The sequence below is a fragment of the Pimephales promelas genome, chromosome 23 (assembly GCF_988280905.1).
Source record: "Pimephales promelas chromosome 23, fPimPro1.hap1.1, whole genome shotgun sequence".
Classification (NCBI taxonomy): Eukaryota; Metazoa; Chordata; class Actinopteri; order Cypriniformes; family Leuciscidae; genus Pimephales; species Pimephales promelas.
In genome coordinates, this window is record NC_142791.1 from 28,710,933 (window position 1) to 28,730,659 (window position 19,727).

At 35.8% G+C, this 19,727-nt stretch overlaps 1 protein-coding gene across 1 annotated transcript in view; it reads right to left on the bottom strand.

Annotated features, from left to right (window-relative positions):
- The window catches only part of LOC120471873 (uncharacterized), an 80,746-nt gene that overhangs the window by 7,623 nt on the left and 53,396 nt on the right, over positions 1-19,727 (bottom strand). The window contains exons 3-4 of the mRNA XM_089126347.1: positions 18,042-18,226; positions 4,224-4,400 (exon numbers count right to left, since the gene is read on the bottom strand). Of these exons, the coding sequence (XP_088982473.1) occupies positions 4,224-4,400; positions 18,042-18,226 (362 nt within the window). The remainder of the gene's footprint in view (positions 1-4,223; positions 4,401-18,041; positions 18,227-19,727) is intronic.

The following is a 19,727-nucleotide window of genomic DNA, read 5'->3' on the forward strand; positions in this document are numbered from 1 at the left end:
TTTGGACTGAGACGAGAAACAGATTGTGTTTCAACACAAACAACACCATCACACCAGCAAACACACACCATTCGCAGAGAGAAAGCGGATCGTCATCTCAATACGAGTCCATCATTATCAGTTCTGGAGCTCATAGTTAGAGTTAGTGATTTCAACAAACAACTGAACCTACTGTAATACACTTCAGTGTGTGAACCGTCCCGCAGCGCTCCAGCTTCTCACGTTAATGGATCCTCGAAGCAGCTGTTTGGTCAAAGACAATACAAAGCTGTGTTTCCAAAGGATGGAAAATCCAGCTAGCATTTACACTTCTATAAGCCCACAAAATAAAAAAGTAAAATTAATGAAATGAAATAAAAATAACAACCACACAAAATATGCAAAAAAACTCACACTTGTATGATCCTCCAGAATAAAATAAAATAAACAAAAATAACATAAATGTGCAAAAACAATTAAATATCACACTTTTAGAAGACTCCAAAATAAATAAAATTAAATAACCAAAATAAAAATGTGTAAAAACAATCAATTAAACATGAAATAACAGCCATAGAAAATATCCTAGAAACTGTCACACTTTTAGAAGCCTCCAAAAAATAAATAAAATAAAAATAAGTATGCTAAAACAATTAAATATCACACTTTCATACTTTTATGAGCCCACAAAATGAAATAAAAATAAAAACCATACAACATATACAAAAAACTCACTTGAATAATCCTCCAAAATAAAATAAAATGAAATAAACAAAAATAACATTAATGTGCAAAAACAATTAAATATCACACTCTTTTGTGATCCTTCAAAAAAATAAATAAATAAAAGCTATACAAAATATACACACAAAAGTCACACTTTTAGAAGCCTACAAAATGAATTAAATTAACAAAATAAAATAAAAATGCAAAAACGATCAATTATCACACACACTCTTTTATGAGCCTTCAAAAAAAGTAAAATAAATTAAAATAAAAAATGAAAAAATAACAGCAATACAAAATATACGAAAAACTGTCACACTTTTAGAAGCCTACAAAATAAATAAAATAAAAATAAGTATGCAAAAACAACTAAATGTCACACTTTCATACTATTATGAAACCTACAAAATAAAATAAAGTAAAATTAATTAAATTAAAATAATAAGCATACAATTGTACACACTTTTATAAGCCTCCAAAATAAAATAAAAGATAAATAAATGAAATATGTAAAAACAATTAAATCACACTTTCACAAGCTTCCAAACTAAACTAAAATAAATTATGATATACAAAAGGCAAAAAAACAACAACTGTGTTACACTTTCACACTTTTATGAGCCTTCAACCAAAAACAAAAACAACCATAAAAAATACAGTAGAAAACCGTAATGTGCCAAACTCTCACGAAAGAGCATCAGATGCGGACTCATGCCGCTCAGTCTCGTCTCGTACACGTAAGATCACAGTCTCTCTGTCTCTCACATATTTTCAATCTAAAACCGCCAGCATCTATGATTTATCAACTCTCGAATGACACCCGAGGGGAGTGAATCAATTATGACAGAAGCAGACTGGCGAAGTACAAGCTAAAAAAGGTCAAAGAAAATATGACGCACTCTATAACATGTAATCTCTCCGTGAAACGCACCATAAACCACACGCTCACTCGAAACCGGAGAGCAGGAATATCAAACTGAACAATAAAAACTTTACCCACCCTAACACAACCACGTATCACTGATGATCTGAAATAACAATGCCAGAGACAAGGGACGGACTGAAACAGAGGGCTTGACTGCAGAGAAAGTGGACGAGACACTCCTGAACAGAAAACTCAAATCAAATTGTGATTATAGTGACAAACAGCGAGAGAACGGAGAACTGACCAACACAACACAGGCGAACCCAACCAACTGATGAAGACGGTGACCATGGAAACAAGGAGTGGCGGGAAACGAAGGGACACGGAAGTCCAAAAACAAAAAGACATGTAACGTTCGTACATGGATAACCTTGGATATACTTAAATATCCAACTTTATATAAAGAACTGTACGAAGATTCAGCCTGATCTCATGAAAATCTGTCTGTATAGCACGCTTTGTGTTTATACAAAAATATAAAACTGGACATCCTAAAATATCAACCTTTATGTAAAGAACTGTAGACAGCTGAGATTTGCTATATAGTATATCTTTATGTGAACACTTCATGTATATGGATAAATCTGGACATTTTTATATATATTTATATATTGGGCATTTTGATATATAAAAATGCCCAAATTTATCCATATACAAAGAACTGTATGAAAATATAGTTACAATTTGCAATGGAATTTTCAAAAATCTACTTTAAAAAGATACTTATGTATCCAATTTTATATATAGAATTGTACGAAAATAGTTACACTTTGCGATGAAATAAAAAATTGACAAGTTGAAATGTTCTATATAGTATAAATCGCTTTACGTGAATGTATGTATGTATAGGGATACATTTGGACAGTCTTATATATGCAACTTTATATAAAGAACTGTTCGATAATATAGTAAGAATTTGCGACAAAATAAAACATTGACAGATGTGATTTGCTTTATAGTATATATCGCTTTACGTGAACATACCTGTGTCTATGCAAATAAAGTTGGGCATACTAATATATCAAACTTTACATAAAGAATTGTACGATGATATAGTTACAATTTGTGACGAAATAAAAGAATCGACAGTTGAGGTTTGCTATATAGTTGTCACAGTCTTGTCTCCTAAAAGACTAAAGTTTTAGTTGACAAAAAGTTGTTGACTAAAGTTTTGTCGCTCGAGTTGTCTTACTGATACAGAGAATGGCGGCGAATACACACATCGCCAGGCGAGCGTGAACGCGCATGACGTCACGCCAGTCTCAAATCCGTCCCGAATCCCTCTTATTTATTTACTGTACAGGATTATAGAGGCAGTGATCGCAGTGATCAGAGAAGGGCTCATTCAGCCCATCAGGCGATTGTTTAACCCCAACTGTCACTGTCCCGGTACCGGGACGCCTAACTTTACTTCACTATATTTCTATTAAATCCTAATCTAATTATGACAAATTATATATTGTTGGAAAGGTCTAAGACTTCTAAATAGATATTTTACCCCTGTTTTGTGTTAAAAATTATGTAGGAAGAGTAATTGATGAATTTATGACAAGAGTGCATCTCAAAAAATCTGCATCATAACAGGAGTTTTGACCTTTGTTACAAAAAGTTGATGAACCCACTTTTAATCATTGAAACTTCTGTTTTTATGCTAAAAGTTCATAATAAACATATAATCTAGTATTTTTCAATAAAAAAGAAAAAATTATAGTACAATATTATCCTCTAAAAATGATAATATTTATATTTATTATCCTCTAAAATATAACATTATTTTTTATCGCCTTTTTTTATTATATCACATATTTTAGTAGTTATCATAAATTAGGTATCATTTGAAAGCTTATAAACTCAGAATTCGTCGTGTGAAAACTGTTTTATAATTGAAAGTTGCGTTAGCATAGAAACGGTACTTATTTTATCAGGCTCCTCCCCTTTTGGGTATCATTATATTTCATAAATTATGATCAAAACCTTTTCTAATCTTGACAAAACTGATATTGTCAGAAAGGTCAGAGTCTCAAGGTTCCAAATTTTGTAACAGACTTGATATTTGGACAGAAATGTATTAATTTGTTAAGGCAGAATATATACAACTAAATTCAATGGAATTCAATGGCACCCGGTGGCTATTTTTGGTACTACGCCTAAACAAAATCTAATGGGAACTTCAATTTTTGTGATATCAACTTCAAATTTGGAACATAACTTGATAAGATGTATGCCTTTGATTTTATAGAAATTTTAGAGTAAAAAATATTTTATAATATATATATTTTATATAAAATAAAAAATATATAGTACAGTATATTTAATTTACTGTAAATTTAAACTTCCATAACTTTTTTCATACTTTCATTTTTTGAAGTGTTTTCACTTCAGCAATATTCTGCTGAGTGTTTTCTTTAAAACAAGCTTGGGGTATATATTCCAAAGCATTCTTAAATTACAACCATTTAAGTTTGAATAGTGCATTTTAACCCCCATTCTCAAAAAGGGGGGTGACAGCTAAGGGGTTAAGCATGCACGGGTTAGACAAACGGCTATTTTTAAGATGAAATGTTGCGTAATGCACCTTTAAACAGTTGCGCACCTGCAGTTCCTCTAAGATGGTCCATTAGCAGGTCTGAGGAAGAACTGGACACAGGACCAGTGTAAGGAAACCATGTCACTGTGGCATTTGGGCTCCCAGCCCCTGAATAATGAGGACTGGAGTGGTAAAATCGTCCAGTGGGTTCCTGACGGTGTCTGGCAGGCCGACGCGAGCGCTCTGGAAGAGACAGTGATTAATGATGCAGCACAATGTAGTGGTGTACAGAAGTTTTAACTGATGCTTGCAGTATTCACTAATGAACTGCGAGCTGGCAGATGAAGTTTTGGGGAAATGGGTCGTGGGCATGTGTGATGAATACAGCAGAACAGATGGAGGTTTGTTATCCGCGCTTCTCGAGAACGGTAACCGTGGAAACCGTGTGGGCTGTGTCACATTCCAACATTTCGCCGCAGTAAAACGTCAGAAGAATAAGCATCACTAATGCGGCCTAAGAAGAGAACATGCTGGACGAGTGACGCTTCACAAACACACTTCAGTCAGAGCTGATAGAAACACACACCTCCAGTCAAAACTTTTGGAAATAAAAAGGGATTGTTCATAATACTTTTGTTGATAATAATAACCTCGGACTTTACCCTAACGATAATTGGCAGATGAAGTCTGCAAGAATATATTTTAACCCTCAGGTGCTCTTCGTTTCGAAGTCACACTTGTTATCTTCCCGGTCAAAAGTGACCGGACACCTAAAAATGAAACTTTCTCCATCCCAGTAAAACCAATGCAATTTATTTTTGTTCTATAATATTTATTATTTTTAATTTAGTATTTTGAGACAATTTAATTGAATTTATTAATATTTATGCAATATTTATGGTTTATTTTTGCCATGGAAAAATATATATGTTTTTCTATATATATATATATATATTTTTTTTTTTTTCAAAAAAATATTAATTCAGTATTTTAGTTTAATATAGAGTCTAGGCCTTCAGAAAAAAAAAAATATTTTTTGACCATCTGGTTACAGTATAAAGAAAAAGCGTAGAATCCTGGTGTAACCACTAGATGGCATATACAGCTCTCTATGGAGAGGCATGTGAATTCCCCAGCTGTTTATGAACACATTTTTTGTTGTTGTTGTTGTTGTTGGTGGTGGATTTGAATATATAGTTGAAACAATCTCAAAAACTATTTCTTATTATTTTTTTTTACAAAAAACAAAAACTCACAATTTTTTTTTTTCATTTTTTTTTTTAATTTCCCATTCATTTCCCATTTATTTCTTATTTTTTTAAGACCACTTAGCATGCTCAGATCATGACCTCAATTTTTTTTGTGTTCACATACATAATGCCAATAAAAGTAACATTGCGATAAAGTTGTGATTTTTAAAATTTCAAAACAGAAATGACCAAAGAGCATCTGATTGTTAAAAAAAGGTCAGTAATGATCTTTATTTCACACACATGATCAGATCCCTGGCATCACAGAACACACACTCGAACCGTACAGCTGTGAGGTCAACAGATCTGCATTAATATTAGATATTATTCCTTCAGATTTGATTGTCATAAAGCCGGTGACAGCATCTACAGCAGCACCAGATGTTTTCTGCTCTTACACTTTTATGGAAATGAGACACTGGCCCTTCGCCATCAGAATTGTAAATGTGTTTATGCTGCTTATCAATTAACTGAGACTCTGCTGAAGAGAGACTGAGGGAATACAGACAGAACATAATACCAGCTATTACTGAGGCTAATATTCAGAGCAGGGAGAGAGTTTCCTTACACACACACTCACGCACACACACACGCACACATGTATCTCCTCCAGTAGTCCAGCAGTCTCAGTGCACACACACACACACGTATCTCCTCCAGTAGTCCAGCAGTGCACTCAGGCAGAGAGTAAGATAAACTCGTTCCATTATAAGGTCGTGTTTTCCTGCATGTCGTCTCTGTCAGAACAACCGAAATAAAGAGTTGCAGCGACTCGATATTTATTTTCCTCTGCGTAAGATCGATGTTCGCTGGCACTTTTGTGGAGCCTCAGAATTCAGTTTAAAGACGAAGCATCTGCATTACAATACAGACGAATGATTTTCCATTACTGATGCACTTTTATTTGCACAATGGACGTACAATTAACCAAACAGAAACGTTTAATGGATATCTGGAATCTAAAGCACAGGCCCATTGCTCTTCGCTAGCAGTGAATGCACAGTGTTTCACTTTAAACGAGCGGGAGATTGTAATGAAGGAACAACCAGAAAAAAGACCTGAACAAACGGATCATCTCACTGTTTATAATCTGTAATCTGTGGCTTAATTCTGATTGGATGATCTGCAGTAAAGGTTTCTGGCAAGTAACATTAATAAAACAGACAGACAGATACATATATAGACAGACAGAAAGACAAACACATAGACAGACAGATACAGATGGACAGACAGATAGTGGGACACAGACAGACAAACAGACAGATACATAGACAGATACATAGACATATAGATAGACAGACAGACAGACAGACAGACAGACAGACAGACAGACAGACAGACAGACAGACAGACAGACAGACAGACAGACAGATAGATAGATAGATAGATAGATAGATAGATAGATAGATAGATAGATAGATAGATAGATAGATAGATAGATAGATAGATAGATAGACACATAGATAGATAGATAGATAGATAGATAGATAGATAGATAGATAGATAGATAGATAGATAGATAGATAGATAGATAGATAGATAGATAGATAGATAGATAGATAGATAGATAGATAGATAGACACATAGATAGATAGACACATAGTTAGACAGACAGACAGACAAGCAGACAGACAGAAAGATACAGTACATAGATAGACAGATAGATAGACAGACAGACAGACAAATAGATAGATAGATAGACAGACAGATAGATAGATAGATAGATAGATAGATAGATAGATAGATAGATAGATAGATAGATAGATAGATAGATAGATAGATAGATAGATAGATAGATAGATAGATAGATAGATAGATAGACACATAGATAGATAGACACATAGTTAGACAGACAGACAGACAAGCAGACAGACAGAAAGATACAGTACATAGATAGACAGATAGATAGACAGACAGACAAATAGATAGATAGATAGATAGATAGATAGACAGACAGACAAATAGATAGATAGATAGATAGATAGATAGATAGATAGATAGATAGATAGATAGATAGATAGATAGATAGATAGATAGATAGATAGATAGATAGATAGATAGATAGATAGATAGATAGATAGATAGATAGATAGATAGATAGATAGATAGACACATAGATAGATAGACACATAGTTAGACAGACAGACAGACAAGCAGACAGACAGAAAGATACAGTACATAGATAGACAGATAGAAAGACAGACAGACAAATAGATAGATAGACAGACAGACAGATACATAGACAGACAGAAAGACAGATAGATAGACAGACTGATATATAGACAGACAGAGATAGAATAGACAGACAGATACAGTACATAGATAGACAGATAGACAGACAGACAGACAGATAGACAGACAAATAGATAGATAGTCAGACAGACAGATACATAGACAGACAGAAAGACAGATAGACTAATATATAGACAGACAGAGATAGAATAGACAGACAGATACAGTACATAGATAGACAGATAGACAGACAGATAGACAGACAACTAGATAGATAGATAGACAGACAGACAGATATATAGACAGACAGATAGACAGACAAATAGATAGATAGACAGACAGACAGATATACTGTATAGACAGACAGAAAGATAGACAGACAGAAAGATAGATAGATAAATAGATAGACAGATATACAGACAGACAGATAAATAGATAGACAGATATACAGACAGACAGATAAATAGATAGATAGATAGACAGACAGACAGACAGATATATATACAGATACAGATTCCTGTTATATAGTCTTCCAAACTTCACAGCGAATTACTAATTTCTGAACATTATATTTCCATCAGTTATTTTTTTTTTACCAGAAATCTGAATTGCAGCACATTATATTAGTCCTGTTTTATCACCTTAATTCCTCTGTGTTGAATAATGAATGGCACAGGTATCTCTGAATCTTCTGATCAGTGTTTGGACCATCAGAGGGAATATTCTCACGGGAGATATTAATCGCTGCTAGAGATCATCCGATATGTAGAGCGAGTTCAATGGGAAACGTTCCCGTACGAATGATCCCCGCACTCCATCATAAAGCCATACGCTACAATATGAGTGAGTATATGCAGAAAATCATCAATATGCAAGTGGACTGGACCTCTAATCCATTAGCTAATAAAACAGCAGAAGCTCATTCATCACGAGCCCAGATGATTTCACTCGTTCGTCTGCTCTATTATTTATTGTCCACCATCCCATCACAGGATTTTGTGCGATCGCTCCCAGTGGACGAGGCTAAGATGACCGAGGCTTCAAACTGGAGGAAATCCACAAACTGGCTTTGTTGTGACTAAACCAGATAATACTTTGGCCAGGATTATACGAATTTACAATGTGCCAATGCAATATTTCCCTGAAGTTCGGCCACGGAGAAGCTGAGCTGATCACGACCAGCTAAACCACCAATCAGAAGTTGGAGATTCTTCTGCTCTCCAAGACTTTACAAGCAGTTTCTAAATTAAATATACATTACATATACATACATTGGCATTCACTGTTTGCTGACCAGCCACTGTGGCGAGTGGTCTTCCAGAGTTACGCCACTTCATATAATACCATATAGATATCTTTAATATTATCTCATAATTTGGCAGCCGGTGTATTAGGCTACTGTCACTTTAAGACCGGACACAGGACCCATTAAAGGGGTGATGAACTGAGAAATCAAATTTTCCTTGAGCTTTTGACATCTAAGAGGTCATCATATTATAAGAATATCCTGTAAGTTTCAGAACGTCCTTATTAGTCCAATAAAAGCTTTTATTGACACCAGCCTCTGAAAACGCCTCGTTTTTAAAAGTGGGGAAATATGACGTCAAAGAGGCTAAAACCCCCGCAGAAGATGATCAACGCCTACTTCAACACGGCAGGTTTAGCCCCGCCCACCGATTCGCGCATTATACGCATAGCTAAATAAAATAGATGCCTACCTCGTGATGACGATCGATCTACCGAGCGATACTGAATATTGTGCAGTGCATTTGTGAGCTAGTTGGAGGTTTCAGCAGATTTGACGTAACCAGCCAAAACAAACACTAATGCATGAATGCCTTTTACACTCCCGAACGGCGTTTAGATGAATAACTGCATCCATCGCACAGATTTGTTGGAGTTTCGTCAGTTATATTAATAATGAAGTGATACGATCAGCAGTGTTTTCAGTTCGCTCGCAGCTGTATATTTTCTGTTTGAAACATTAGCGTGTGACGTTCGTTTGGCATTAGCTACAGTCGTACACACTCGAGTTCACTTCACCATGCATCGTGTCTAAGTAATATAATCACAGTAGACAGCCTCGACCTCCAGGACTGTAATGAATTTCTGACGCGGCAAAGACAAACGCCCGAATGTGGAGTGATGTGTGACGGCGCATTAAGATCCCGGCATTAGCACGGCGGATATATAAATGCAAATGCACTGAAGAGTCCGAAGATGCAGAGAACGACACACACGTCAGCGAGGATGAATCCAGCATGTTGTGCACAATCACTGATCTGCCAAATTATGCTCAGGGTAACGGCAGTGTGCCAGTGGCTGTAGGTCGAGACACACACACACACACATGATGGAGATGTGAATGTGGCCACACATCATCAGCGGGTCAGAAACACTCCTCGGGAACATCAGTCACCGTCACAATCGCCTCAATTACGCTCCCCTTGAAAAGCACCATGGGTAACGTAACATCATTTCTATCGACGAGCCGGTCATACAGCTGATGATGAAGCTGCTCGTTTTCCCATGATTCCACATCAGGACATCTTTCTTCAGTGCAAACACACACACACACACACACACATCACACAGGGCTTTCATTCACGGTTATTTGATTTTCATGTATGTATAAATATATACAGAATATATATGTGAAAAAAAGAATATATATATATACCTTTTACTGCTGAAACTATATATATATATATATATATAAATATTTATTTTAGATTTTATTTTATAATTATTATTATAATAATTCATATATATAATTCTATTTTTATATTTTATTGAAAAAAATATTTGTTAATTTTGTAAATTAATTTTAGCATTTTAATTAAATTTAATTAAATTTTAATTTTATTACAGTTCATTTAGCACCTAAATATTTTATTTCAGTTAATTGCCATGGCAACATTTCTATTTTTCCTTATATCATTTTGTCATTATTAGTTTTTTTTATTTAACATTAGTATATAGGTTTTATTCACTTTTATTTCCGTTTCTATAATTGTACATAAACTTTTTTTTTTTTTTTAATTTCAGTTAGTTGCCAGGGCAACCTTTCTACTTTCCATTTAAGTTTTCATCAAATATTTGTTTTTTGATGAATATTTATATATAAACACCATTCATGGTATTATCTATTAATAATTTGTATTATTTGTTATTTATACCATTATATGGTATTTGTTCATATTTAGTGTCTCCTTGATTTTTTATTTCAGTTTAAGTCTTAGTTACAGTATGGTATTATGTGCTTTTGTAATTAATAGTTTTTATTTTAATTTAATTAACTATTTAAATGTTTGCAGTTTTAATACTGAAACTTACAGTATTTTCAGTTAGTATTTTCAGTGGCAACATGTCTATTTTACATCTAATATTTCTGCTTTATTTTATTTTAATTTTTTATTATAGTATTTGTTAATATTGATTGTTTTAAGCTTTTAAATGTTAAGGTTTCATTTTGATTTTAGTCTAAGTTTTAGTCATTTTGTTACATATTTTCATTATTATTTAGTATATTTATGTATATTTAGTTCTGGTAACTTTAGTGCTTTAGTATGGCAACATTTCTATTTTCCGTTTAAGTTTTCATCTAATATTTATGTTTTATGTTACCGGATTCATTTAATAATAGTTTAATTTAAGTTAGAAACATTATTTCTTTTTACTGCTCCTTGTTTTCTGTCTGCCATTATTGGACAAACTTGATTAATTCAGGTGTGTCTGATTATTGTTGCCGTGACTACTGAGGTCAGGCACACCTGGATTAATCAGTTTGTCCAATAATGGCAGACAGGAAACAAGGAAACAAGGAGCAGGCTGAAGTTCAGGAAGTAGTGCAGCTGCATAAAGCCAATAAAAGCATCATGCATGTTTGAGTTTATGTCTGTTGTCAGTGTGCTGCTGTTTAAAGATCTCCATTGTGAAGGCTTTCGTGTTTAATTTCACTAAGCGTCCGAGATCTGAGATCAAGCGATTACACACTCCCACATGTAGATCAGTCTCGCTCCACACACAACCTAAACGTAACTGTGTTTTATTCATCACTGTCCAGATGAATGCGATGTTCTCCGTGATTAGAGAGTTGGCCTCGCTTCTGCAGACGACTGATATTAATACTGCGACCGCAACACTACAGATTACTCACGTTATTATAACTGTGAGCCAAACATCAGGATTATTAATGTTTTAGATTAAGTAGTTTTGTGATTTATAAGCTTTTGACTCTAAAAGGAAAGTTTGTTGGGCTTTGTCATTGACCTCACAAACTCTAATGTGAAAGTTTGAAATAGTTTTGTAAGCGTGCAGGTTATATTATTCCATATTTTATACCATGTGACTGAACGATTCCAGCAGTAAACGGGACACACACTCACGAGAACGGCATTACACATCATAACGCTTAATATAATAATGGATAATCATCTTTGACATCAAAACCTGATAATTATGCTGATCTTTCCTAAGCGTCGCCAATGATCAGACAAGCGTGGATATTTGATAACACAATAAGAAATACATTTTTAACTAACATGAACTAATAATGAGCATTATAGTTTTACAGTATTGTTACTGGTTCATGTTTTAGTTTACAGTGCATAAATGCTACAATATTTGACCTAAAAAATACATTAGTAAATGTCGAGAATAAGGATTAATGAATTGCTCATTATTAGTTCATGCTAACTAATGTAAACCTTGTTGTAAAGTGTTGCCAAATATTGTACTATAAAATTATCCTAGTAATCATACAGCGATTTTTTACCTGTTCTGATGTATATTATGAATTATTCAGATATATATATGCATCTAATTTACACTGTGCTGTAAATTGTGATAGTTCAAGTACAGAGAACAGTAAAACGTAAAATGCTCATTTTTTTTACATCTATGCTTGCTGATTAGGAAAATTGAACAGCATGAGTAAGATGCGGAAGATTTGATGGGTCAGACTTAATTTTGATCACTAAATTAAGTTTTGTTTTGTAAAAAGCATTTCTTTAAGGTAAATTACGTTTTGTATAAATTTTACCTTAATTTTAATCGAGGACTCTTCGAGTTCATTTTGTTCATTTTGATGAACGAGTTTGAACAGGAGAGTCACGGACGCACATCACAGAACAGAGCAAGGCGAGCATTTGAGCTTATAAAACTTAAACTTTGTTATTTATTTATTAAACGAGCGAACGTTTCGCTTGATAAGACCCTTATTCATCGTCTGGAATCGTTTAAAGCCCTTTGAACAGTTTGCACAGAAACTGTCTTTTGGACCTTGAACCGTTTGGTCCCCATTGAAGTCCATTATATGGAGAAAATCCTGGAATGTTTTCATCAAAAACCTTCATTTCTTTTCGACTGAAGAAAGAAAGACATGGATATCTTGGATGACATAAATTATCAGCAAACGTTTTCAGCAAAAATTATCAGCAAAAGTGACCTACTCCTTTAAGGTTGAAATACTAAAATAAGTAAAAGTCCACCAATAGGCCAATTTACGCAATTTTATTTCCTTACAAATAGGGAGTAGTGGGGAAAAAACGTCCATCTATATCTGTCTGACCCGGCGAACAAGAGAAGATTGAGAAGACAGACTATATTTACTGCTCTGTTTAGCGTGGCCATTAAGAAATGTCGTGTTCACAATGAGCAATCGTCTAGGTAAACTATAGACCCGATATAGTCCGGCAGAGTAACAAACTTATAGCCAAAATAACCTTGACTTTGATTACATGTCATTTTGCCTCAGTAATTCGTGAGATGTGTGATATTCCATCATGTAGGCAAAGTCAACAGTGATTGGTTTCATTTCTTTGACGTGTGATCTAACTGATGACTAGTCTATTATTGGGCGATGCTTTAGTCGTCTATTAAATCTCCACTGACAGCCAGACGTTGCCTTGTGTTAGTCTAGACATCTGGCTGTGTTTGGACGCTATTAGACGTCTTTTAAACGCAAATCTGAGATGTTTCAGAGCAAACCAGATTTATGGAGTCTGGTGTTTAGATATGTTATACGCAGAACTCTGCGTTATGATCCTGCATTATGATCGTTCTCTGCTCAGGACTGTGGAAGCAGGTTTCGGGGCGTCCTCTCTGTCATTGCAGGAGACGACCCCCCCGTTCCTCTGGCGTCAGGTCAATTATTCACCGAGAGGGAAACACACCTGAGTCCCAGCGGATCGGCTGATGTAGTGTCGGACAGCGGGAGGGGGGGGGGTTCCATTGCAATGCCAGGTGATGATTCAGCCCGAGAGGTTCAGGCACTTCAGAGGTGACCTTCTCTTCCCAAACCATTCCCAGAGGAAGGATGGAAATCCATGTCAACTGTGTTTGTTTGCGGAGAGAGATAAGGGTACGCCTACATTCAGTCCCTCCAGAAAAACGCGATTATGCGATCGCTGAATTCAATGCAAAATCAGCCAAGGTCCGCATATTTATGCGGGGGCCACATTTTTTCAAATACGCCGCACTTTCGCCGCATAAATTGCCGATTTCCGTGCAAAATATGCGGGGTTTGCATAATTTCATAATCCTCGCATTTTCGTTGCAAAAAAAGTCACATGTATCTTAGCAGAAGGTTGAAAAATGTTGCGTTTGCTTCACACAAGAGAAGCAATTTCCCCCTGTTTCCATGGGAACGTTATGAAGTGACGCAATTACGCGACGCCGGACAGACTCACGGAGGCGATCGACATCTCACAAATCGAACTCGTATAACTGTCTGTCACACGTTCTACCGTCACGTCGTTAGTTAATAAACAACATAAGATAAAAGAAGTAGCATCAAACAGAAATGACCCGCACACACGGGGCGTTCGAGGCGCACATATAACACTGCAGAGAGCTCTTAAAGGGGCCACACCTTATTTACACTCGTTACAGTCGGAAATAAAACATGAGAAATTAAATATTCCCAGCACTTTCTATGATGTAGTATGCTTGCTTATCAAAGGAAGTAATAAGAAATGACTCTTACATTAGCCTAGTGAGAGCAGGATGTTGGGGGAATCACTTTTTTTCTCTTTTTCATCAAACCGCAATTTTTGCAAGTTCCCTCAATTTTTGCAAATTCCTGAAATTTCATCGCATAAATTTGCTAAAATATCCCGCATATTCCATCGCATTTTTAAAGAAAACGGGCAACGTAATCAATCAATTTTTGCCCGCAACAATTACAAAAAAACTCTGCGTTTTTCTGGAAGGACTCAATACTATTATGGTAAATGTTATATATAAATCGCAAATTTTTTCACAAATGTTTGGAAATTACCACCACAAAATCAGTCATTTTGATCGCAAAAATCACAAAAAAAAAATCGTGAAATCCTGGAGGGACTGTACATTCATCCGGATACATTCCAAAATGGCGTTTTCGTTAAAAAAGCTCACGTTTTCCAAAAGTTTCTCATCCAAACTGAAATTTGGGAAAAGGCCGAATACATCTCACTGCATAAAACACTCGCTGAGATGATGCAGACGGGAAAAAAGTTCCTTTTCACTCATAGATTGTTGTAGCAAAGCTTATAATTCAAAAGCATTCGCATTATTGTCTTCTGCGCAGCACTGATAAAAACACACACACACACACACACACACATGTAGGGAATATTTCCTTTTGATATTCATAGAGATCCTCAGCTAATTACTTATCAATATGAATCCAGAAAAACACACACAAACGCACAACATTTGCACGGTCCAATCAGATCGCTTGCCTGCAATGTAACGAATCTATGAAGAGGACTGAATGTGCTGCTCTTTGATATCTACTCTTATAACATTTATTAAGAATTATATGCATATTTTATTTTCTATATGAACACCAAAACCTCTTTTACGTGAAATCTATTATTGTGCTGAAATCAATGGCTAACACTAGCAGACAAAAATCTGGAATAGTGATTTATAACGATTTTGAAAATAAGTATCTACTGCTCACCAAGACTGCATTTATTTACTAAAAAATACAGTAAATATAGTGAAATATTATTACAATTGAAAGTTACTGTTTTCTATGTGAATATCTAGTAAAGTGTAATTTATTCCTGAATGTTCAGCATCATTACTCCAGTCTTCAGTGTCACATGACCCTTCAGAAATCACTCTAATAAAATAATTATAATAAATGTTTCTTGATCACGTATTAGAGTGATTTCTGAAGGGTCATGTGACACTGAAGACTGGAGTAATGATGCTAAACATTCAGGAATAAATTACACTTTACTGTATATTCACATAGAAAACAGATGATTTACACTGGAATGATACTTCACAATTTTTACTGTATTTATGATTAAAAAAACACAGATTTGGTGAACAGAAAAGAACATTTTAAAACATTACACTTATTCCAAACTTTGCGGTATATCTGTCTACGGGAAAGAAATACAAAACTAAATGACTTCCATAAACTGATCATGTAAAGTTCACTAAATCTTCATGATGTCCAGAAGAAGGAGAGATGATCAGAAACTTCCCACAAGGCCATTCTGACGCCGTTCCTCACGTTGGCGTGACACATGCGCTCTGATCACAGGAACAAAGCCTTTGATTGATCATATTAACGTCCCTGTTGTAAAGATTTATGGATTTTAATCCCGCTTATTACCGCCGGCAGACTCGTAACATGTCTCGTCCTCATTATGAATGCGATAAGAGCAGTTGTTTACATGCAGGGTAATTTATGGCACAAGAGAGGGGAGATGGCAACTTCCTTCATAAGCATCATCACACACACACATCTGCTTGGGTACAGCTTTGATCAACTGCTTACACACACACACACACGCTTTCTAAACTTTACACACACATCCAAGAACTGCACACACAAAATGCACATCGCCTCACATAAAGCATTGCATTCAGAATATTACAAATGTAGTGCATCATTTTGCAAGAGACGTGAGGCGATGTGCGTTTTGTGTGTGCAGTTCTTGGATGTGTGTGTAAAGTTTTAAAAAAAGAGGCAAACTTTTGAAAATGTGTGTAAGCATCAAAACCTGTACAGGCCTAATCTAAAGCCATGATTGGCTGGTGTTCAGTAAAGTGATGAGTGTTTGCACATGTGAAGAGTGTGTGTGTGTGTGTGTGTGTGTGTGAGGAGTGTGTGTGAGTGTGAGGAAAGTGTTTTGAGTCTGTGCGTGTGTTTGTGTGAGTTTATTTTTGTGAGGAGTGTGTGTGTTTGTGTGTGTGTGTGTTTGTTTGTGAGGAGTGTGTGTTTGTGAGGAGTGTGTGCGAGTGTGAGGAATGTGTTTCGAGTGTGTGTGTGTGTGTGTGTTTGTGTGAGTGTATTTTTGTGAGGAGTGTGTGTGTGAGGAGTGTGTGTGTGCGTGAGGAGTGTGTGTGAGTGTGAGGAGTGTGTTTTGAGTGTGTGCGTGTGTTTGTGTGAGTGTATTTTTGTGAGGAGTGTGTGTGTGTGCGTGTGTGTGTTTGTTTGTGAGGAGTGTGTGTGTGTGTGAGGAGTGTGTTTTGAGTGTGTGCGTGTGTTTGTGTGTGAGGAGTGTGTGTGTGTGTGTGTGTGTGTGTTTGTGTGTGAGTGTTTGTGTGTGAGGAGTTTGTGTGAGTGTGTGTGAGTTTGAGGAGTGTGTGTGTGTGTGTGTGAGGAGTTTGTGTTTGAGGAGTTTGTGTGTGAGGAGTTTGTGTGAGTGTGTGTTTGCGTGAGTGTGTGTGAGTTTGAGGAGTGGGTGTGAGTGTGTGTGTGTGTGTGAGGATTGTGTGTGAGTTTGAGTAGTGTGTGTGTGTGTGTGTGTGTGTGTTAGGCTCTGGTGAATTACTGTGGTATTTTTATAGGTTGTGTTTGAAAAAGGACATCAAGAGACTTCCTGTTAGATTATTGTGTGAATTGTGTGTAGTGGTTTACAAAAAGTGTGTGTGTTTCTGGTGGTCATGTTTCAGAAATTGTGACAAGAAAATATTTTGTGTGTAAGCAGTTGAAAAAAAAAACTGTAAAATGATAATAATAAAAAAATGGATGGCATAAAAAATGAACAATATTTTGTGCCATCCCATAATATGTGTTTCAGACTGTATTACTGTATTCACAGCCACACACACTTACAGTAAAACAATAATCATTTGGTTTCACTCTTGCTTTCGCCTTTACCGTGAATCTCTTCAATCTTGTACAGAAATACACGTGAAAGAAGAGCTTCAGATTCAGAATAACTGTGTGTATGACACATCCAAAAATATAATATTAGGGCACAAGTTTGCAACGTACATGTGTGTGTGATATTCTGAATGCAGCAAGAGACACGAGGCATTGTGTGTGCAATTCTTGGGTTTGTGTGTCAAGATAAAAATAAAAATAAAAATAAAAATAAAAAAGGCCGAGTTTAGAAAATGTGTGTAAGCAGTTTTAAATAAAGCAGTAAGGGAATAATGTGCTGACCGTGTGCCGGACACACTGACGACTGCTGGCAGAAGCATGAGCGGGTCTGTGGTGTGTGTGTGTGGACTGGTCCGCCGCTGGGCCGGCATGTGCATCGCTCCGGGCGGGACACACACGAGCTGCCGGTCCTGCTGTTCCCCACACACACTCCTCCCTGCGCACTGGAGCGAGAGGAGAGGGACAACCTTAGAGAAGAAGACATGATCGCCACAGATGAAGATCAATACAGGAGAAACTACAACAAGTAGAATATCATGCAAAAATTCTATTATTTCAGTAATTCAACTTAAAAGCTAAAACTAATATATTATATAGACTCAATATTACATGCAAAGTGAGATATTTCAAGCCTTTATTTGTTATTATTGTGATTATTATGGATTACAGATATGAAAACCTTTTCACAATATTCTAATTATATCTTAAAAATATTTTGGTAACACTTTACAATAAGGTTCATTAGTTAACATTAGTAAATGTATTAACTAACATGAACTAACCATGAGCAATACATTTGTTATGGTATTTGTCAATCTTCGTTGATGTTAGTTAATAAAAATAAAGCTGTTCATTGTTTGTTCGTGTTAGTTCACAGCGCATTAACTAATGTTAACAAGATTTTAATAAAGTATTAGTAAATATTGAAATTAACGTTTACAAAGATTAATGAATGCCGTATAAGTGCTGTTCATTATTAGTATTAACATAACTAATGTTAACTAATGAACCTTATTGTAAAGTGTTACCAATATTTTTAATTTGGGGTTTTCATATCTGTAATCCATAATCATCACAATTATAACAAATAAAGGCTTGAAATATCTCACTTTTAACACACATATATGGAGAAATATATAATGTAATATATTTCTTAATTATTTACATTATAAATGTTTGATATTTTCAGCTGCATTATCACAGGACAGCACAGACATTACTGCTCAAATATGGGCATTATAGTCTTAATGCTATATGTGCAATATATGTACACACTTTGTGAATATTACATGTAAAGCTATTTTTTCTTCATTTCTAAATATTGAATTATTTTAGACGAATATGCTTGCGCTCTTTCACCAGCTAGATATTCTTCAAATAATGTAGGCCACTTTTTAGATTGCTGCATTTTTGTATTGCAGTATATTGTGACACTCACACTAGTTTTGCAGTATATCGCATTATGTCTTGCAGTATATTCTCATATTTGAGTCGCGTAAGAGGATGAGAACGGGTGCCAGAGAGACAGGTGAGGACCCGACGGGGTTCAGACACAGGATCGTCTCTCCGACTCCGGCTCCAACTGTTGATGTGTCTTAATAACAGTGTGTGTGTGTGTGTGTGTGTGTGTCAGCTGTCGCCAGCGAGAGTCAGTGAAGTGTGCAGATCCAGTCTGGGACCAGAGGCTCGCTCCTCACACTCTCGCTTTTGTTCAACAATCAGGCCGGCTGACTGGCCTTTGTGTTCGTGGAGGACGAGCCGACTGGAGGACGTGTGTGTGTGTGTGTGTGTGTGTGTGAGAGAGAGAGAGAACGGGCGTGACGGAGGACGAGCTGATGTTACGCCACACACACCATGGGCTCCTACAGCGAGAGGACATCTAAACACTTTCTGTACGAGCTCAGATATTACAGCGAGACGTTTCCTGCAAACAGGTGATGTCGCATATTTGCCAAGTTATGATTTAAC